The 22216-nt window shown below is 38.0% G+C and overlaps 1 protein-coding gene and 1 long non-coding RNA gene across 4 annotated transcripts in view; both read right to left on the bottom strand.

Moving 5' to 3' along the window:
* LOC136427485 (SURP and G-patch domain-containing protein 1-like) overlaps nucleotides 1-22216 on the bottom strand; it is a 96934-nt gene that overhangs the window by 20017 nt on the left and 54701 nt on the right. For all 3 annotated transcript variants that reach the window (XM_066416365.1, XM_066416367.1, XM_066416366.1), the window contains exon 6: nucleotides 3735-3850. In XM_066416365.1, the coding sequence (XP_066272462.1) occupies nucleotides 3735-3850 (116 nt within the window). The remainder of the gene's footprint in view (nucleotides 1-3734; nucleotides 3851-22216) is intronic.
* Nucleotides 11699-13434, bottom strand: LOC136427491 (uncharacterized). Its single transcript, XR_010754439.1, has 2 exons — nucleotides 12508-13434; nucleotides 11699-12024 (listed from the first exon to the last, which is right to left on the bottom strand). It is a non-coding gene; the product is annotated as an uncharacterized lncRNA (long non-coding RNA).

The following is a 22216-nucleotide window of genomic DNA, read 5'->3' as shown; positions in this document are numbered from 1 at the left end:
GGGGATGAGATGGTGGATGGTAGTTTTTAAAATGAGTATGATAGGTTTGCGATGACCCTAAAAAGGTGCAGAAGGACATAGAAGGGTGCATTGCAAAAAACTATATTATTGTAATAAAAGACCTTTTTGCGTTTCGGTGCTTTCGCACCGAAACGCAATGTCCTGGCTTTTACCTTCAAGCATGCATGCTTGGTTCAACACTGTGTCGCACACAATAAGACCTTATATGGCAATACGTTCTCAAATCCTTGTATAGCCGTTGCCTTATATGGCAAGAGAGCAGGAAAAGGCAGGCACGCCAGATTTGCATGTGACACAGGACGGCGACCGCATGTAAATGCTACAACTGTTCGGAAATATCATTGCATTGTGGTTTCGGACTTTGATATCCTGAAAAATGACCATATTACATCTATTCCACAAGATTGCAGAAGAAAAAAAATGATTTCGTCAAGAAAACGAGCAAAAATCGGCATAAATGATACCATATAGTGAGGTTATAGCATTACGTCCAGAGTAAATAGTTACGTACCGCAGCTTGGCCGATCTGGCAACGCCAAGCACTTCGGACCCAGAAGATCCGGGTTCGTCTCCGTGCATGGATTTTTTTTTTCTTTTTAGATATTGAATATCAAAAATATATATTGATATTATATTAATCTATCAATATCATATCTATGAATATCATTTTTTTCATTAATAAATAAAGAAATATTATATATTTGTTATTTTTAAATATTCATTTAATATATACAAGGCCTTTGTCTTATGAACAGGACTTCATAGATTCCAAACCCGGCATTCGAATTTTTCTGTTCATTGTAATGGAAAATACCGTGCAGCGGCTCCTATGCGCGGTAAGATGATTCTTGCAAAACACTCGCCACTAAACTTCTATCCCCGATGTAAACAGAGGCTCTTGATGTTGTTTGCAAAACAGCGATTCTTTGTTACAGTAGCAAATGCTCCATTGTTCAGTATCGACTTCATTCAGACAACACGGACGTGGAAAGTGGCGCCCCTCGGCACAAAACTATGGGAATTTTCATATGGGAGTTCGCTTCAGCGGGAGTTTTGTTTTTGTTTTGACGGATAAAACGCGAAAACCCACGCCGCTTTCGGCACACTTCCGGGTTCATTGATCGCTAAAATTACGCAAAAGCCACCATCAATCGGCAAATAAATGTATGCTTTCCCGAAAACATCTTTTGGTTTTACATTTTCTTCACCATAATGTTGCTATGTAGTCGATAAAACCGCGTTTTTATTGCGTTTTCATGTGTAACATTTCAGACAAAGAAAAAACTTAGACCGCGATTCTGCTGCCCCATGATGCACTTCGTCTGCAATATTCCCGCCTTCAGCTGCAGCAATAACCAATCAGAGACGCGTAATGCGATCATGTGATGATGATTACGTAACACGCGAAATGCATCTTGGGGCAGCAGGATTTGAACAATATGGCGGCGGGTGATCGAAAATGAAATGATTTCGTCAATGCAACGCTGTATTTTGCGGCATAAATGCCGAGAGACGAACTTTTATTTTTATCTCAAAATGCGTTTTACACGTTTGTCTTTGACTAGCCCGGTAGAAATCAAGCGGATCGTCGTCTGGTCCTTCAATATCAAGGGAGTTTGTCAGATATCCTGGCGCGAGGTTCTCAGCAGCGTGACGTTTAAACTTCAAAACGTTTTACTCAAAATTTGAGCGGAGTAGAGGGTTAAGTGTTGACCCCAAATAATGGTAATGTTTTCCCGAAAATTCCTTGAAAATGGAACGATTAAGAAAGACACCAGGACTTCATAGCGTGCCGAATACCGGGGCGTGGTCACATCTTGGAGACGCGCCGAGCGACAGCGGCAGATGGGGGGTGCGCACTTTATTAAGGTTTTTCTGTGAAGTATCTCAGCTGGCGTGATTGGGGTTGCGGTGAAGCCCAAATCGGGGGTGCGCACTTTATTTGGGGTGCGTCCTTTATTAGAAGAAATACGGTAGCTGTTGATTTGTTTGACATTTGGTAGTCATTTTAGATAGAACCTTAGCTGTTATGAACTTCTATTTCACTTAATTACCATAGTGCTGATGATTCAATGGTGCTTTTTCAAATTTTATGTTTTATTGCGTGCCATGTACATAATTACATTGATAGCTTTTATAATGAGCCCATTATACATTTTACAAATAAGCACAAGTTGTAGGCCAAGACCAGCTTTTTCAAAAGCACTTAAGTTAAGTGACGTAACTTCAAAATTGCTTTCCCCAATCTGCCTTTCTCTATTAAAACAGTACTCATTTCCCAAAATGACAATTTTTCTTATAGACTGAACAGCCCTTGAGTGACTTCCTCTGGCAGATTTTACTTCAAGTAAAGGGAAAAGACAATTCACACTTATAAACGTAGCCGAAACGCCAGCTTTTTTTAAAAGCTCTTGTTTTTTTTCTGCACAAAACAATGCCATAAAACTCTAGCTATAACATTTTGGACTCACCAACATTCCAGAAAGAGTGTCAAGCATTGATGAATTTGACACGGACCATACGATCTTGGAATTGCATGGGTACTCACTACAAACTACATTCTAAGCGCAGACCTTCTCTACTGACTCGCCAACTTGGGACACATCTGGTCTCAGGTCACCTAACTGAAGCCGTTGATCAGTATCAGGACATTGGCTCAGTCAGAAATTGACCAGTTCATGCCCTGGCGCAGACTAAAGGACTCTACTAAGCCACCATGAACAGACAGCAAGGTTTAATATGTTGGAGTCAAACAGTTAGTTCAAGGGTGCAGAGACAAGTGAAGACTCTTAGGAATGTAGCGATACTGATGAAGACCATAAAGGTATTAACTAGATAAACTTGATAATATGTCCAGAAGAGCCATGAAGGAGTGCTACCCTGCAGTGGTTAAGAATAGACTGAAGATCAACAAGGGCCTACAATATCCTTGAATTATGTGTACACATAGATGGCATCTTCAAAATTGTGTAGAATTTGTTTTCATAAATGGGAAAGGGTGAGAATGATTATAAAAAAACTCATGTAAACTGCTTTAAACTTTTTAATAAACAAAACAAAATATATGTATAAATATATTAACTCTGTGAGTTTTCATTTAATGTTGCATTGGACAACTTTGGACATTGAACATAACTTTCTGACATGGTACAACCCAATGCGAAGTAATCACAGCAGCACATGCAAACCGTCCCCTCACTAAGAGCCACTACAATTGCACTTCAAAGATCATACCCGCAGACACATAATTTTTGTAAACCCAAATTATTTAGATTATTGTTTTAAACACTCCCAAATACAGCAAATAAGTTCTCAATATGGTAAAACACTTTAAAAAACACCAAATGAAATGAATAATGATGTTGTTAAATGAACCCTCCAAAAAACAAACACCAAATGAAAATACATGTAATGTAAATCGTTCCTCATTGGAAGCCGCAGGAAAAGGGTTAAATTATGGCTAATGATAGCAAAATAAACCAATGATTTCAATTTGATGTATGCCAAAAGTGTGAGAAACATCCTGTGGACATGTGTCTTAGGCATCCCCCTACTAAATTGAAGGTCACTTGGTTTAAATACCAGCCTGAGGGCAAAAACGGGCAAAAGTCGCAAAGAAACATCAGGAAAAACAAAATTCAATACATTCACTTCTAACCCTACGTCCTACGGTATGGGGGGAAATGTAAAAATAAAAAACACAAGGTCCCGACCTTCTCCCTCGGTGTCTGCATCATCCCCGTCCAGGTCCCTCCTGCTGTTCCCCTCCAGCTCCTGAACCTTCTGTCGGTAGTACTTGTAGGCACGACTGTTGGGCTCATACAGGAACCTGCACAATCAGTAACAGGAAAAAAATCACAGTATTGTATCAGAACCAGACACTGTAACAGACAAATGGCAGCTACAAAGATAACCAATTTTTGGTAAAAGGAAGGTATCACTGTTACATTAAATCAAAGTACCTTGTAACACTAAACATAAGGTATTGTTGAAGGGTGGCTAAGTTTTGGGACGTTTTTGAAAAAAACCTTTCTTAAGCTTTATAAACCCTCAAGCTTAATTTGTTTTCAGGTAGTACCTGATAGCAAGGTGATCATTTATGGAAATTAGTATGATGTCATGATTACGTCATTAAGATTTATAAGGCCACGCCCCCTTTTTAGAAAAAACACTCTCCTTGGCTTGTGCTTCGATGTTTATCAATATAACTTTGCAGGAATGTACATGATAGTAATACTTAAAGAATGATGCGTGCCTACGAGTTTATTTTAAAATACTGATTTTTGGCGAATTTTTCATTATTTATTTCAATTTTGAGTGATTATGAAAAAGTCCATTTGTTAGCAGAAGTGTACTTGAACTGGTCTATTTCACATGAGGATGGTGCTGGAATAGTCAATTCTTGAACGGGGGACATTTTCTGAATTATATTTTGGACTGGGGTACTTATGCAAAAGTCCATTTGTTTAAGTGGATATGGTTTTGGACTGGTCCATATTGTGTTGAGGTGCTACTGGAAGACTCCATTCCTGTATGGAGGGACTAATTGTTTTTTAACTCAATTTTGGACTGGGGTGATCCATCTTTTTAGTGGAAGTATTTTAGAATGGTCCATTATTATTTTGTGACAGTCCATTTTTTGTATGGGAAGGAGTATGGCTAAACATGCTATATTTGCTTGCAAATGTTGCCTTTTTGAACATATGTTCACAGTGTGATGAGTCGCGATGTGAGATCAATACTAAAACTGCCTGTACAAAAATCACTGCGAATATTTCACAATTTACAGTGACCTCCCGCTGCAAATTCCATAAAACATATAATTTACTGGTACACAAAGCCAACAACCACTATAAGACACGCTACTATGGCTCTACACAAAACCATGTACCCTCTATATCCCATTGGGTACTAAGTACCTTATTACACGCATCAACAAAACATCATGTAACATCGATGACAAATGGCCTAATAATCTTTTACATGTTTTTTTCATCCCAAAATAATATCTAGAAGATAAAACTATTCCACAGGGGACTTAAAGAGAGTGCATTTTAATGTTATAAAATGAAATTCTACCTTGTGTAACGAAGCAAGTTCATGGCAATGGTCATAGCGGAGCAATAGAAAATAAGTATACATGGTGTAGAACCGGTTTCAGCATGGGAGTGATAGTCACAAAGGCATGCCTAACAAGTGCCATCACAAATTTTACTAGCAAAGAGGCTATCTCATGGACTGAGCAAAATTGCGGCAGGCACTCACAAATGGCCACAAAATGGTGCAAAGCGGCGCAACGTATCATAAGTGAACAAGCATTTTTTTTATCACTGCGAATCTCTTTTCAAATTGATGAATTTTTAATCATACATATTTCAATTCAGCAACTTACAACACTGCGATTTCTAATAAAGCTATCTTGGACCATTTTGTTGGTTGAAATGGGGAGAGGCAACATGCTCATCTGGTCTTCATACGCAAGTGTGTTGCACATCAGACCGACGATCAGAAATGGGTGTACCAGTGTGTTGTACTTGGGCTGATTTTTCAAGTTTCAAATTTTTCCACTTTCAGTACAGAAAAAATTGTACTACAAGACACAGTGATACAAGCTGATGCCAAGTTTTAATTTCCTTCATACATTGTGCATCCCCTACTACAGATATCAAGAAAATTTAATCAAGAACATGTCTGTCAGAAAACTTGCAGTCCTCTGATAGCTAGCCTGGTCCCAGTCTCTAGGGGTCGGCTTAGGGGTGTTTTACTGGGCCCAGTCAGTTTCTGATAGCCTTTCTACCTCTGGCTGCCATCCTACTTCTGCTACATCCTACTTCCGCTGCAACCCTACTTTGCCGCCGACCCACAGTGGCTAGCTACATGTAATTTAATCCAAGGCCGTAAACAACACCCCAAGCGGGATAAGCTGTCTGGGTGGGCGGGGTCACTCCCAGGGCCGAAGAGATATCGGGGAGCCACCGAGGGTATGGATTCCAGGCTATCTGATAGCTAGATCTAAACAACCATGAATAGTTATGAATTTCTTAATCAAAGTAAATCATGTCCTGTTAATGTCCATCATTTCAATTTTCTTATTGATTTTTATTGTTTTTTCCAATAATGTTTAACTCCGTGTTTAAAGGCTAGTAGGTAAAGCTTGACATATTTTGGGATTGTAAAATCTAAAAGCTATTGCTGAAGACTCTTTTGACCTAAATCACTTCTAATACAAATGTAGTAAGAGGACATTTTCTACTCACTCCTTCCATCTTGTCATGCGTACATTAGCTGATTACTTGTTGAGTGGATTTACAGATCCTAATGGCCACCATTATAGCCGGGACATTACACATGAACAGGAAGAAATCTCTGAACTCAATTAAGTAAAGGCTACATTAAGCAACAAGACAAAAGGCATTTGGAGCTATGTCCCTGGGCAGAATGCCAGCAAACTATTTTGTTGAGAATGCTGGTCAAACATTATCTAATCATACCAAATACTGTGCTTTTCATGCATGAAGTGGGAAAGTGATGTTGAACCAGTTCAGCTCACTGAAGAGCTCATGTTAGACTGGTTGTGACAGGAAAGACAAACGATATACATGTAGTATGTACAGCATATACAGGTTCCTTAAGCTTTACCTCTTTCAGACAAGTGGATGATGGTCTAACATTCCATCCTAAGGACTTCAACCCTTTCTAGCGGCTGCCATGGCATGTGAGCGACAGCTTCTGAAAGTCAAACTCTCAGTTTCAAGGTCCAAAGCCTGAGTTGCTCACCCCTTGAAGTGTAAATAGTTTTACAAATTTTAGAGATTTTGGCGACGCCTCAGGGGCGAGCCAATTTTTTACTATATTGTGTGCAGATTGCAAGAATTCTAGGAATTGTACAGGAATGTGAAAGTCCATGGGACGATAACTCAAGAATGCCTAGATGTATTGTCTTCATATTTTGTAGGTGGGTAGGTCTATGGCAGACCTTGTAATAATTGGATTTTGGACCCCCTAGCAACTTTCTATGGTACTGCAGGGGAACTTTCACTTTTCAAATCTCGTCTTCTGAACATGCTATAGTCGTGATTTTTAAGTGGTGGATAGCTCTTTGTTAGGAAAATATGTCCTGTAGATTTGAACCACCTAGCGGCTTTTTCTGGAACTGCAGGAGCTGATTTAGACTCAAACTTTGAAAGAGAATAACGGAAGAAGTGGATGACGAATCATCATAATTTTTGGTGTGTAGATAGCTTAAGGGATGATTTACATAATCATATGCCAATTATGTAAATCAATATCTGATTTGCATAATTAATGAGGACAGTTAATGAATAAGCTGCATTCTATTATAGGACTCTCAAACACATGACATATGTAACTGAGATAGAGATAAATATCGATAGATATCAATTATGCAAATTGATACTTGATTTGCATTATTAATGACAAAATACTATAAATCCAAACTGGTAAATGATTTCATTTTTGCACCATTTGGAAGTTAAGTAAATGTGGCCACTATTAGACACAAATCTTGCATAGAGGGCCTCATTTACATAATTCATGAGGAAATGATACTTTTTTTTGTGAAAACAAGATTTTCATATATTGGACAACTTGTGTTATTTTGGTAGAGAAGGTGATCAACTGATATGATTTATGCGAGGTCCTTATTTGCATGTGGGCTAAAAACGAAAACGCCAAAAATAATTACTCAAGCAACTGGATAAGTGCTTGAGTAATTATTTTTGGCGTATCTTATTACCTGGATGTCTAACCTTCATCAACGTAAAAACGAAAACGTTAACAGAGACCACCGTCGCCATGGCAACATCTTTTTATGTTGCCAATCTTGTTCTTTTTAGTCTCTTACATTGGAGCAATAGTAAATCTGAAACATCTTCAATGTTGCTTTGGTATACTGTCAAGCAAAATAATCTTTTGATGTACGTTTACGAAGTATAAAGGATACATGATAGTGTATTTTCACAGTATCAACAAATTGAAATATACAGTACAATATCATGTACATGAAATATACAATGTGTACATTAATGAGCCCTGTAGCATTTTCCAGAATTAAGAGGCCTGAGAATGTTCTTCACACACACACATACAAACACACACACACACACTCACACAAACACTATTCAGGTTATCGTCCGTTGACAAAGATGAATATCATCATTTCTGGTGTTCTAATACTAAAGGTTTAAGCATGAAAACAACACTTATGTTCCCAAAGTACAGGTCAAAACATAGTATCGTTCAATTTCCTAGCACCCAGATACGTGCAAGAGTTCGCAAGTCACATGCACCACTTACCAGCTTGTAACTTCAAACAGAGGGCCGTGGCAGATCTAGGACAGCTGGCCATATGATCGATGGGGACAACCTACAGGAGTTTATCATCAGTAATCCCACTTCCCCACTTGTTCTAAACATTCAACCTATTAACCCCCAAAGGGACATTAAGACTTCCTCATCAGATAACCTATATTGGCAGACAAAATATAAATGATTCGAAAGCAACATCAAGGAGGCTTTTGCTGGCTACAGCAAATAAGTCATTGGCTTGAAAGGATTACTTTATCAGTTGGGTTATTGAGGGAAAGCGTTGAATGCAACATCAGAAATATCGCCAGAATTGCAAGCTCCAGAGACTCAAGTGTTCAGAACACTGCCTAAAAGCTTCGATAACCCTGCACTTCAAGAGGATGAGGTCAAAAACGTTCTGCCACCGGCACTTAATGGCCGTTTTGTTGTGAATTTCTTTTGCTTGGACAAGTTTATACCTTTAGCACCCGCTTGAAGACAAGAAAGGACCAACAGTTGCTTTAGAAAGGTAATTATATATAGTAGCAAGATAATTTAAAGGAGCATTCTCCCCCCGAAAAACGGTTACCTCTCTACAAAAACGCTGCCATTCTCAACACCACGGGCGGTCCTTAGAAATTGCAATATTAGTATAACAACAGGACCAGAGTAAAATATAGCATCAGTGACAAAGGTAATCTATAATATCAGCATGTAACAGAAAGAAATGGTTTATTCTTTTGTCAGACTGGTTTGAATTAATTTTTACCGAAAAACGTATCAGATTTAGGTAAACTACCATTATAATCATTATGTCTTTGTATGAAAGGATGACGTTGTTGATCATGTGTTGTAAGTTGCATTCTAACCAAACAGTATCAGTGATCTTGTGATACCTATAAGAAATGATTTTGCTTTACCTGTCCCTGGTGCTAAAAATGTTGCTGTTAACAAAACTGTCAAATAATATATATTCCCAACTTAACCACAGCCAAATAACAAAAATTATCTTAAGACCTAAAAGCTACAGAACTTTTTTGTTGCAAACAAACTTTGGTAAAGGTTAGATTGTGATGACAAGCACCCATGTGCAATTAGTCATAAAGGAATGCAATTCATTAATTTATTCTGATGAAAATCTGTTGATAAAAAAATACAATATGATTTTGTCTCCTGGCCTGTGTTGAAAAACTATTTGAAAACCATCCCTTTAATGAAATGGATTCGATAAATTTCAAGGATATCAGTGGATGAATTTTAAGAAAGCAGTAGATAGATTTAACTTGTACTGTTTGAAGTTAAAGTTATCTGCTGACATAATGAAGTCAAAGTCCATAATGACACAGTGTACTGTAAATGCATGTAAGTTTTAGGTAATTTAATCTTGCTGTAAGGTTTTGCGGTGGTTTTGAGTCTGCGATAGCGCTATGGTCAAATACTGTTACAGGAATAGAAACACCAGCATTTTTACGGACAGCCAGTCAGAACCCACCTACTAGAGACTCAGCGAGGGTGCTACTGATGGACAGAACAGTTGCCTACCGCAGTGCTGGCATGATCAACTGTCACTGATCTAGCCTTACTCAAGGAATGCATTTAAATTTCGAAGATCTGGTCTGTTTTCAATTGTGCCTTGTTATTATTTGTGGGTCTTCACCAAAACAGGTACCTGCAACACATGCTAGTGATACTGTACCATAGTATGTACATTTGGCTCTTAGCCAAGGGGGTACATGTAGGTGGGCAGAAGACCAAACAAAAATTTTAAACGGTGTTATTGACTTCGCGGGGAAGCGGTCACTGCAAAAGCTGCAGACATAAAACCATCACGAAAATTTGTGCATTTACAGTATTTCAAGACCTACTGGGTTAGACAATTGCAGTGAGTTACAGTAACTGACAGAATTGGGTCAATAAACTATACAGACTTCATGCCCTGAAACTATCACAATGCCTTCAAATTGCATGCTGCAGCTATACTGAGTTGTTATTTACTGCCGTCCATTGTTCCTATTATGTGATAGATTACAAGCTTTCCCTTGAGAACATCATAACCATCCATTCCCACACTAGCAAGGTGGGTTTTTACATGCAGGTGGTTTATTCATGTAGGATAAAACGGTTTCCTGTTACAGTGTGGTATAGTTAAATGTGGCTATTCCGTACGTGACCACACTTTAGTTTGCTACACTAACTCTTACAGGTTGTGCAATTTAAGCTTTGTTCCAACTCAAAGGAAAAACTCATAAATCTTTGGTTGTTTTTTCCAACCTTCCTAAGATGTCTGATGGTTTCAGGAAATGTGATGACTTCAGGAGGGAATCAAAGGTGGCAGGAAGACGGTCTCTACCACAGTCACGGTTCAGAGAGGGTTGATGGGCCCTGATGTACAGGACCCCTTCACCCCCCTCACAAAGGAGTCCTTATATGATTGCTTTACATCATATACACTACAAAAAATGCCATTCTCGTTTTTTCTTGTTTTTTCTTTGTTGAAGAAAAATTATCTTCCAGAAAGAAAATTATTCTGTGTGCAAGAATAAGAACGAATAAGGAAATGTCAGTGAGGACGTAAGGAATATAAACTTTTTCTTAGAATAGTTTTCTCTGACCAAGTTGTTTTTTCTCACACATATGTGACTAAAACCTCGAAATAAATTTTCTTGTTCTTATGATTCTTCTTTGGCACAGAATTTTTATCTAAGATATATAAATTTCAGAGGAAAATATTCTAAGAAAATGTTTATATTTGTTACGTCCTCACTGACATTTCCTTATTTCTTCTGTCCTCAAGAATAAATTTCTTACACCTAGAATGAGTTTCTTGCACTAAGAGTGAGGTTCTTGAAATAGGAATACCTTTCTGTCCTCAAGAATGAATTTCTTACATCTAGAATGAGTTTCTTCCACTGAGAGCGAGGTTCTTGAAATAGGAATACCTTTCTGTCCTCAAGAATGAATTTCTTACATCTAGAATGAGTTTCTTCCACTAAGAGCGAGGTTCTTGAAATAGGAATACCTTTCTGTCCTCAAGAATGAATTTCTTACATCTAGAATGAGTTTCTTCCACTAAGAGCGAGGTTCTTGAAATAGGAATACCTTTCTGACCTCAAGAATGAATTTCTTACACCTAGAATGAGTTTCTTCCACTAAGAGCGAGGTTCTTGAAATAGGAATACCTTTCTGACCTCAAGAATGAATTTCTTACACCTAGAATGAGTTTCCTCCACTGAGAGTGAGGTTCTTGTAATAGGAATACCTTTCTGTCCTCAAGAATGAATTCCTTAAACCTAGAAACAGTTTCTTGAATCAAGATGGAGGTCTTGAATCAAGAATACCATTTAATAAATCAATGATAATATAATTTCAATATGTTCCAATCATATTTATTATCATTGATCTAATTGTTTAATACACAGTTTTGGATTTTTCTTTCTAATGCCCATTCTTAACCAAGGATTGCAAAGATCAACCAGTTTGCAATACAATTGTTTCCATAAATATTAATGTTTCACATTTGATGCTGTGATAAAAGCACATTTTCTCTGTGCTCATACAGATAACTAATTGTCCTTCTAAAACTGTCAGTTCTGCAGTGTTGTAGCTGTCCTTGTTATAATCAATGACTTGTAATTGTTGAAAGATTTTCCAAACTTGAGACGGGGGCATCTTCTTTGGTCCATCAGGTTTCTAAGTCTAGAAAAACACACAAAAAAGATGACGATGACTGTCATTTTCCTACATCGCCCCCCTCCCCCTTATACATGCATGGGGATGGGGGCTTGTGCAATTGCTTGAAAATGTTATACTTATACTTTTTTAGTACCTTGTAGGTATTACTGCACTTAACGTACATGTTCTGCAATTACTGGTTGGCTGTATCATGCAACCACAAACACAACAAAGGTTTCTAAGCCTAGAAAAACACACAAAGAGTGTAGTGACTGTCATTTTCCTATATCGCCCCCCTCCCCCATATACATGCATGGGGGAGGGGGGGCTTGTGCATTTGCTTGAAAATGATATACTTCAACTTTTTTAGTACCTTTTAGGTATAACTGCACTAAACGTACATGCTCTGCAATTACTGGTTGGCTGTATCATGCAACCACAAACACAAAACTAAGAGTATCTACTTGGGAAATAAGTTATTTTCATGCAAGACAGGCTATAACATACCTGGAGCATATCTGTTGATGGCGTTGTCCTGAGGAAGCATTTTGGAACTTAAAACAAGTCATCTACGCTGTGTAGTGAGTCCCACATGATACCAAAAAGTGTCCTCACGAAACTAGCCACATGTTTCCCTATTATTGTAAGATCTAAACCGCACATCAGGCAAATACAGCTGGAGCCCAAACTCAACGGTCCACATTCAAACTCTCTTTACAGCAAAGGATGATGGGAGTATTAAATTAGCATAATTTACTTTCTCATTACAAGAAAAACAATAATTATCTTCTTGAGCTTTACAATGTTAAGAAAAGAAAGGAAATCATGCAAATTCGAACTTTCATTTTTAGATAACACAGAAAAGCAGGAAACATCTTTCTTTAACTTTGTGGAAAAGGAATTCGAACAGAAAAACACTTGGGAATTACTTGTTTTACAGTTTCTTGATTTTCTCATTTTTCTTAACTGTATTTGGTCAAGAAAATCCTTACATCTTCTTAGACATACTAAGAATAGCAAGAATCATATTCCTCAGACTTCCTAAATCGAGAAAACAAGAAATGTCAAGAATGTTTTCCTAGTGAAATGAAAGTCTAAAGAAAAATTCATGTATGGCAAGAATAAAAATCTTAAGAGTAGATTCTGTAAAATACTCCATTTCACCAAACAAGAAGCAAATATTGTGTGAAGAATAAGGAAGAAAGATTGACTAGAATTTCTAGAATTTTCTTGCTGATAAAAAATCAGACTAGAAATCCTCTCTTCACCTAAGAAAAACAAGAATAAAACTCTTAATGTAAGATTTAACGTACAAAGGTTTTGCGTAAGATTTCTTGATTTTCTTGAAATTCTTTATGGAAGAAAATCTTTCTCTCAATAAGAAAAAATAAGAAAACAAGAAAAATAAGAAACAGCATTTTTGGTAGTGTATAAGGTTTCAAGTTTCTGGAAAGTGAATCAGACATCTGAGGAAGGTTGAAGAGATTGACCCCAAATTCATGGTGAGTTTTTCGAAATCCTTTGTGTTGGAACAAAGCTTAAATCGCACAACTATGACAGATGAGCCTTCATACAGATCTTATCATTTGGATCCGACACTTGGATCATCTTTCCTTGTAAACATGTTTCTCTTTTGCCTTCAATAAAATCTTTATGCCCCTAAACATGAAGAAATGAATATACCAAAGTTAAAGCCAGCGACATTCCTATTTTTTAACTGTAACCTTTCTCTTTTACAGCTGTGGAGTGAGGTGCAATAGTGGAGAGAGTTGAATTCAGAGCAGTCACCATGGTCCAGAATATGCAGCATGTTTATCAAAGGCTTTCATAGACTAATTTCCCATAGACGTAGAGGGAACCTTGGCACACTTATTAAGTTATTAATTGATCGTGTGCAATTTCAGCCTCCTACAATAGCTGGAAGTGGGTCAGGGGAAATCTTTGTTGAACCACCCTTGTATATACAGCTTATAGAAAAATGAAAATGAAACAAATGTATTCGGTATATCAGTATAACTATAAGTCATAAACAATCTAAATTAATGTGATGCACCATTAGGTCTCTATACAGTTTACTTTTATGGGTGACTCAGAAGTTAATGACTTCAATACCTAAGGTAAAGCTGTATTTGTGAGCTGACCATGATTCATGCCATTTAATGGGTCTTTCCTAACAATTTTACAACCTACATTAGGGTGTACCTTAGCAGTAAAACAGCAATTTGGCTTTCTGTTACTTTCCGGTAATTGCTTGGAATACATTCATTGGGCAAATAAGGTCTTCTAACTGTCTTGGGTGTGCAGACCAATTTCTTGGAATGGTTAGTGAGATGTTTTAATGTGAGCTTGAGATTAACAAAATGCAAGGCGAGACATGCTTCAAGTGTAAGCGTTTGGTAGCCTTTGCAGGGCTTGACGTGTTCTGTAAGATATATTATATTCATAACACCAATCCTGTATTCTTTTTTCCTGCCAATTTTTTTTTTTTCAAATTGTAGGTTGGAATCTTTAGCCTGGTAACATTTGACAGAATAACATTGCTATAAAGAATGACAAGAAATCAAAAATGCACTGCATGAAATACTGAACTCACTCCACAGATATCCTGCATAAAATTAGGACCTTATTTGCATGATAAAGATCTAATTGTGTCCATTTCTGCCTAAGCTACCTGCATGCCTAATATGATGGATATCTGTCTTTCCTTTCTTCAGTTATCTTCTTTGGAATATTTTGACAAAAACGCCCCTGCAGTTCCAAAATTTAATGTTAGGGGCCCAAACCGGACCCACTTTGTCCTGATGTAAAAAGCAATCTGCCACCTGAATGTCAAGACCACAGCATGTCCAGGTCCTTAAAAAACTGCTATCATATAATGATAGAATTTTCTCATCAATTATGCAAATATTGTCCTATTTTGCATAATTTGTATTTCATTTTGTACATATTTATCTAAGCTACCATCATACCAAAAATCATGAAAATCCATTACTTCCTTCTTGAGTCATCCTCAAATTTTGACAAAAAAGCCCCTGCAATTCCTGAACTGGCCACTAGGGGGCCCAAACATATATGACTTCTTCCCCAGCACGAGAGCTACCTATTGCCCACAAAGCAGGTCCAGAACACGAGATACATGTATCACAAGCAGAAGTTCCACAGCAGTACCTAGGGAAGCATATATGACTTCTTCCCGAGCACGAGAGCTACCTATTGCCCACAAAGCAGGTCCAGAACACGAGATACATGTATCACAAGCAGAAGTTCCACAGCAGCACCTAGGGAAGCCGCTAAGGGGCCCAAAATCTAATCATTTCCAGTTTTTGTGAGACCCTACCATCACACCAAATATAAAACCAATCCATCCAACCTTTCCAGTTATCTTGTTCACCAACAGACACACGGACACACAAAATGACAAATGCTACTGAAACAAGAGTTCCACGACCTCATATCTCCATGAACAATTCTATTCATGCAAATGACGTACACATTTGCATAATATAGGCTTGGTCATAAACACCTTTATCTAACTTACATATGTTCCAATTAGATGAATTATGGTGTTTTTGCATTAATTATGCAAATTAGGAATTCATTTGTATAATTGGTATCTGTTGATGCTCCACTTTCCATAAACTACATATGTTACATGTATTTGAGTCTGATAATGGAAAACACTGCAAATACAGATTTTCCTCATTAGCTATGCAAATTAAGTCACAATTAGCATAATTTGCATTACATTATGTATATCTCTGTCTAAGCTACCTGCATACTAAGTATCATATTGACAGTCCTATAATTTTCCAATTAGGTGAGATATGGTGTTTTGCATTGATTATGCAAATTAGGAATTTATTTGCATAATTGGTATCTGTTGATGATCCACTTTCCATAAACTACATACGTTACATGTATTTGAGTCTGATAATGGAAAACACTGCAAATATAGATTTTCCTCATTAGCTATGCAAATCAAGTCCAAATTAGCATAATTTGCACTTGATTGTTTATATCTCTATCTAAGCTACCTGCATACTAAATATCATGGAAATCTGTGTTCCTTTGTTCAGTTATTCTCCTTAGAAGATGTTCACAAAAGCCCCTGCAGGTCCAGAGGAAGCTGCTTGGGGGCCCAAACCTACACCACTTCTTTATTACATCACAAGCTATCTGCCACCCAAAAATCAAGACCACAGCATGTCCAGGTCAAAAGATACAAAAATTGAAGTTTTGCTGCAGTACCAAGGTCACATACCAGGGGGCCCAAAATTGACCTTGAACTTCGGCTTCAAAACACCTGCCCACATACCAAATATCATTGTAATCCATCAAAAGGTTCTTGAGTTATGCTGACTACAGTAGTGCGGAAACACAAACAGACAAACAGACAGACAAACAGACAAACAAACAAACAAACACACAGACACACCCAAAACTATATCTCCATTTTTCATGGAGATAATAACCTCCATGACATTTCATGGGGGTAATAATACATGAATCAGTGCAGATTAGGTGCAGGTACATCAGAAATACAATGTACCTGCAAAGTATTGATTCTACCTGATGTGTATTGACCTGCATAATTATGCAGGTTGCATTTTAATCCATGGCACTGCTAGCAAGTATGGTAGTAGTGATATCTGGGCAAGAACTCACTTCCCTATGGCATACAGGGTCTTATTACCTTCGCCAAGAAGGTTATGCAGAGGGTAGCGTTTGTGTGTGTTTGTTTGTTTGTGTGTAACGTACAGCATAACTCGAGAAGGCTTGGATGGATTGTCTTGATATTTGGTAGGTGGGTAGGTCTTGATGAGACATGGAAATGATTAGATTTTGGGTCCCCTAGCGGCTTGTTACGGTACTGCAGCGGAACTTCCTGTTTTGATATCTCGTGTTCTGGACATGCTATGGTTCTGATTTTTGAGTGGTAGATAGCTCTTTGGACAGGGAGTAAGTGGTCTAGGTTTGGACCCCCTAGCAGCTTTTTTTGGAACTGCAGGAGCAGGTTTTGGTTCAGACTTTGAAAGGGAATAACTCAAGAAGGGCTTAATGGATGGTCATGAATTTTGGTAAGTAGATAGCTTGTGTGATGATGTACATGATTTGATACTTATTATGCAAATCAGTATCTAATTTGCATAATTAATGAGGAACGTTTATACAGCCGCCAAATTCCATAATAGGACTCTCAAACTTGTGACATATGTAACTGAGGAGGAGAGAAATATTAATAGATATCAACTATGGAAATGATGACCACATTTGCATAATAAATGAGAAAATACTAAAACTCAAGATGGACTTGATGGATGGTCTTGATTTTTGGTATGTAGATAGCTTACATGATGCCTTGTATGATTGGATATAATTATGCAAATCAGATTTTCTAATTTGCATAACTAATGAGACAAGCCCGCTGTGTTCCATGATATTACTATTCAAATATGTGACATATGTAACTAAGGAAGAGAGGAATGTTAATAGATAGAAAATATGCAATTGTAGGTGTAATTTGCATAATTAATGAGAAACTGCTATAATTACATACAGGTAAATGATGGCAATTTCATACTTGTAGCATTTGAAAGTTATGTGAATGTGAACATCGTTGAATCAAATTATGCTAATAAGGACCTCATTTGCATAATTGATGATAAATGTTAGCATAACCTTCTTTCATAAGCTCATACTTTGGACAACTTCTTTTATTTGACTGAAGACGATCAACTGGTATGATTTATGATTGATGAGAAACACTCCTAAATACATCAGTCATAAAGGTTAAAATCATTTGGCGGAGGTATGAGGTCGTGGAACTCTAGTTAAGTATGTAGAAAAAAATTCCATTACACAGTGCATGATTGTATATCACTTACAGCTTACTGGTCCCGTAACCCCATTTTCTAGGGTCATAAGGGGGCCGCATGAATGAACATTGTACCAGCTGGCTCCCAATCTGACAGCAACGCTCAAGTGATCGTGTCACTCAGTCCAAGAGACTATTATGCATAAACTTTCATCCCATAACTTTGCTTCAGCTTCCAAGGAATAAAACTATATTTTCAAGGTCGTAAACAATACCTATAGTGTGTGCTACAGGATGCATTTGCTTGTGAGGGGTGTCAGTACTAATAAATTGCACAGACTGGGAGCATACATTTTGAGAATGTCTTCAATTTGCCCTGTCAGAAGTTACTAACAGCAGTGGATGTAAAGTGCAAATAACAGCCTTCAAAAGACAGCTGGAAAGGTAATGCTTATGAAGGGCTGGAGAGCGCCCTATGACTACTCACTGGGTGTGCAGCTTGCCCCCTCAATGCTTCTTTGCCTTTCACAGACATTACGTGGGAGAATATTGGTATTGGCAGGCTATAATGGTATTAACAGTTACGGTACTGTTCCACAAATGGTAGAAAACTCTGGACAAAACATTTCTTGACTGCAAAGAACTGAATGTGAAAAAAACTCGCATTTGTCAATAATCAATTTTACAATGACATTTAACCGTTAAAGTATACCGTACACAAAGGAGCACACTCCAGTATAATTTGGGTTTTTATTGGAGGCCACACACCCTCAATTCAATTGAAGCTTAATATAAATGTTCAAATGTAGCTGCTTTCCTTAACTCTTTTTAATCCAGAAAAGTTTCAGTAGCCCTGCCATAATTGTACATGTCATTGTAGAATTCTGTTATCTTAAGTCATACATGTACGTGCAGCAGGGACTTGAAGGCTCTACATGTAGATATTGATACGGAACACTGGGAGGACCTTGCAAGTGACCGTTCCAGGTGGAGATGCACACTGTCCAGACAGCTCAAATCAGGAGAAGCCAGACTGATGCACAGCGCAGAAGAAAAGCGGATCCGCAGAAAAGAGCTTTGCAACAGAACTGAGTCGGCTTACAGATGTGATTTTTGTGGCAGAGACTGCCATTCTCGTATAGGGCTTTTTAGCCATAGTCGATGCTGTAGGGCTGTTGTGAATTAGGATTTTACCATGGTCAATACTGACCGACGGAGGCCATATATATACGTGCAGCAATATTATGACTGAAATTTCTACACGATGTAATGGTTAATAAACATTGCAAAGATCACAGATATTTTTTGTAGGATCTTTCTGTCAATGAGAATTGAACCTGATGGTGGTTATCACATCATTTTTAATCCATCCATGACATTACAACACCTCGACTTGGAAAAATGTTGTGAGTATCCTCTTCAAGGTGTCCAACGCGTCTGTTTTTGCTTGGTCCCCCTGGTGGTCGCCTTGGGCAGGTTTGACTGTAGTTACGCTGCCAGGTTTTGCAACTTACATCTAAGTGTTTTATTTGGTTGACCTTACTCTTGAAATTGAATCCTTTCTAAAGCTGCGATATGATGATAAACATGTAGCCAAGGTGGCCTTTGTCCAAGAGCTGACATCTGCAAAATTTCTTCCCATTAATTCCAGGTCCCATCACCCAGTTAGCCATATTATTACATTAGCAGGGCCTGATCCCTAATGACAGGTATTTGCCATCAAGCAAGTAAAGAACCAATCGTTTGAATTCAGAGGGCCACAAATACATTGCATAAAACTGCACTTAGTTATCAAAATGGAATTATAGTTGTTTCTCTTTATCATACAAATTAGGTCCTCATTTGCATATTTTATCCATTAATATTTCTCTCTTCCTCAGTTACAAATGTCACATGTTTGAATAGTCTAATTATGGAATGTAGCAGTTTCATGAAATTGAAGTCTGATTTGCATAATCAACATTTAATCATACCAAGAATCACTTAACCTATTTACATAATTTTATGAACAATCATGATGATTCGTCAACCCAATCTTGAGCTATATCATGTTCTAATTGATTATGCAAATAAGGTCTTCATTTACATAATTGGTACCTATGAATACATCTCTCTTTATCAATCAGCATGCTGGGAAGGCTAGAAAGATGGCGCATCCATCTTAGCTGTCCATACTGAGGATTTGAAATCCATCATAATCCTCCAAGGGGGCTGCCACTAGATATCACAATAAATCCCCCCTTGTTGGGTCCTGCAAACTGGTTGTCTTGATATTCTGTATATATTTTTTGGCCCCACTACCCATATCCACAGAATCTTGTTTGCTATGCTTCATTGCTCAGTGCCCACCCCTTTCAAGCTTCCATCATACAAATTCATTCTCAGTCTACCTTGAATCCTCAGTAAGTTGTTCTTAGAAGCTATTATGTAAGTATCATGCCAGCCAAATGCTGCATCTAGCATGTAAAGTACTTCTTCTTGGGTTTAATGGCTTAATAAACTTTTCTCATTAATCATGCAAACTAGATTCTAATTTGCACAATAAGTATCTAATTATGTTAATCATCACTCAAGCTATCTACACACCAAAAATCATGACCATGGCATGTCCAGAACACTACCTTAGAAAGTTGCTAGGGGGCTACTCATTTTTAGGTCTCATCAAGACCTACCCACATACCAAATATCAAATATCAAGGCAATCCATCCAGGCCTTCTTGAGTTATGCTGGTCTTCTACAAACATACACACATACAAATGTACATAAACACATGCAAACACTACCGAAACATAACCTTTTGGCGAAGGCAATGACTTTCATGCTTGAACAAGTCCAACAAGGTCAGCCCTAAAAGCAATACTATTTGAAATGCTATTGTGGGACCTGGTGTACTGCTGTGTTGCAAATGTCTGTGCTTTATTTGCCCTCTCTGTTGGGAATGCGTGGGCTCTGCCTGTAAGCTCCAGTTAATGGGAATTGTCGACAGCCCTATCGAACTCGGAACATGTACCCTTTTATCACTTACCTACATGCACATGTACATGTTTGTATGATACACATTGTGCCAGAAAATCCAACAACAATCCCAGGTGGTATTCATGAAGTATGAAGTTTGACTAAGATCCTTCTTCTTATTGTAGGCTATGTGCATTACAAATTTTGCAAATTTCTAGATTATGATCTAGAAATTTGCAATGCAGCCAGTAATATAATTATAATGACTCTTTCTACGGTGTTCTTGTGATGTCATAGGGACACCAACATGAGGGTGGATGCAGCTATCTACATTTCAGTGAGCTGTGGCTCAAGACCTCTAGAGATCTTCTGACCCTCTCAAATAATCTCAAAGACGAGATTGCATACCAAAAGGATATTCAACAGCTGATAAAAACAAACAGGTACGGCAATAAAATGTATTGGTTTGGCAAAGGTGTCTGGGTTGACAGAAACAAGAAACAGACAGACTTACCCTGGGAAACCCAGCTAAACAAGAAACGACAGGAACGACAACCCAGGCTTAGGACCAACCTATCTGTCATGAATAATGAAAAAAATAGACTAGTGTCTACAGTTTAAAGGTAAAAAAAAAATCTGAAGCAAAATTGGCCCCTGCAGTTCCGAAAAAGCTGCTAGAAGACCAATACCTAGTCTCCGCCCCAAGAGATGTCTTACTCAAAAATTAGTATGGATATTCTCTCTTTTGCTGTAACATATGGCTCATGTTGATCATGGAACGCAGCTGATACATGTATATACAAATGTAACTGCCAGAAGCTTGTAACAAGCTATCGTTCACGTCTACATGTACATCAAGTCATCTGTTCATCACTTATGATTTAGTAATATTCTGCAGTTGTAATGTTCCTCAATTTGCCAAAATGTCCAAAATGCAAGGGGGGTTCAATAATTTTGCATGCAACTGTATGGTATCTCTAATAACCTGATTTGGACACTCATTGCACACTGACAACTACCGACTCATAAAATGGTTTAATGCTGTATTTTGATAGATACTAAAATGTCACAATCAGGCATACCCAGGGAAATGGGGCGACAGGAAGCACGAATCAAATGGGTGCTTGTTTCCCCTTTGGAATGAGTTACCATCATCATGTCGTAAATGCTGATAAAGAGTGAATTTTCCACGCCATTACCAGTGATGGTGCTGTTACATTTCCTCTTACATGTACCTGTATGGGCACTTAACACCACTGGGCCAGTACATTTTCCTCACTCAACTAAAAATGAGTACCTACAAAAAACATGTAGCTTTGGCTAGGATCATCCTCACGCATGAGTCATACAGCCAGAGGTCCCGTGTTTGAGGAGAGCCATAATATAATGCACCTCAAGCATCATTGGCATCATGTGGCACAATCGGTAGGGTGTTTCACCCAGGA

The sequence above is a fragment of the Branchiostoma lanceolatum genome, chromosome 2, assembly GCF_035083965.1.
Source record: "Branchiostoma lanceolatum isolate klBraLanc5 chromosome 2, klBraLanc5.hap2, whole genome shotgun sequence".
Taxonomy (NCBI): Eukaryota; Metazoa; Chordata; class Leptocardii; order Amphioxiformes; family Branchiostomatidae; genus Branchiostoma; species Branchiostoma lanceolatum.
This window is presented reverse-complemented; position numbering and strand designations above follow the sequence as displayed.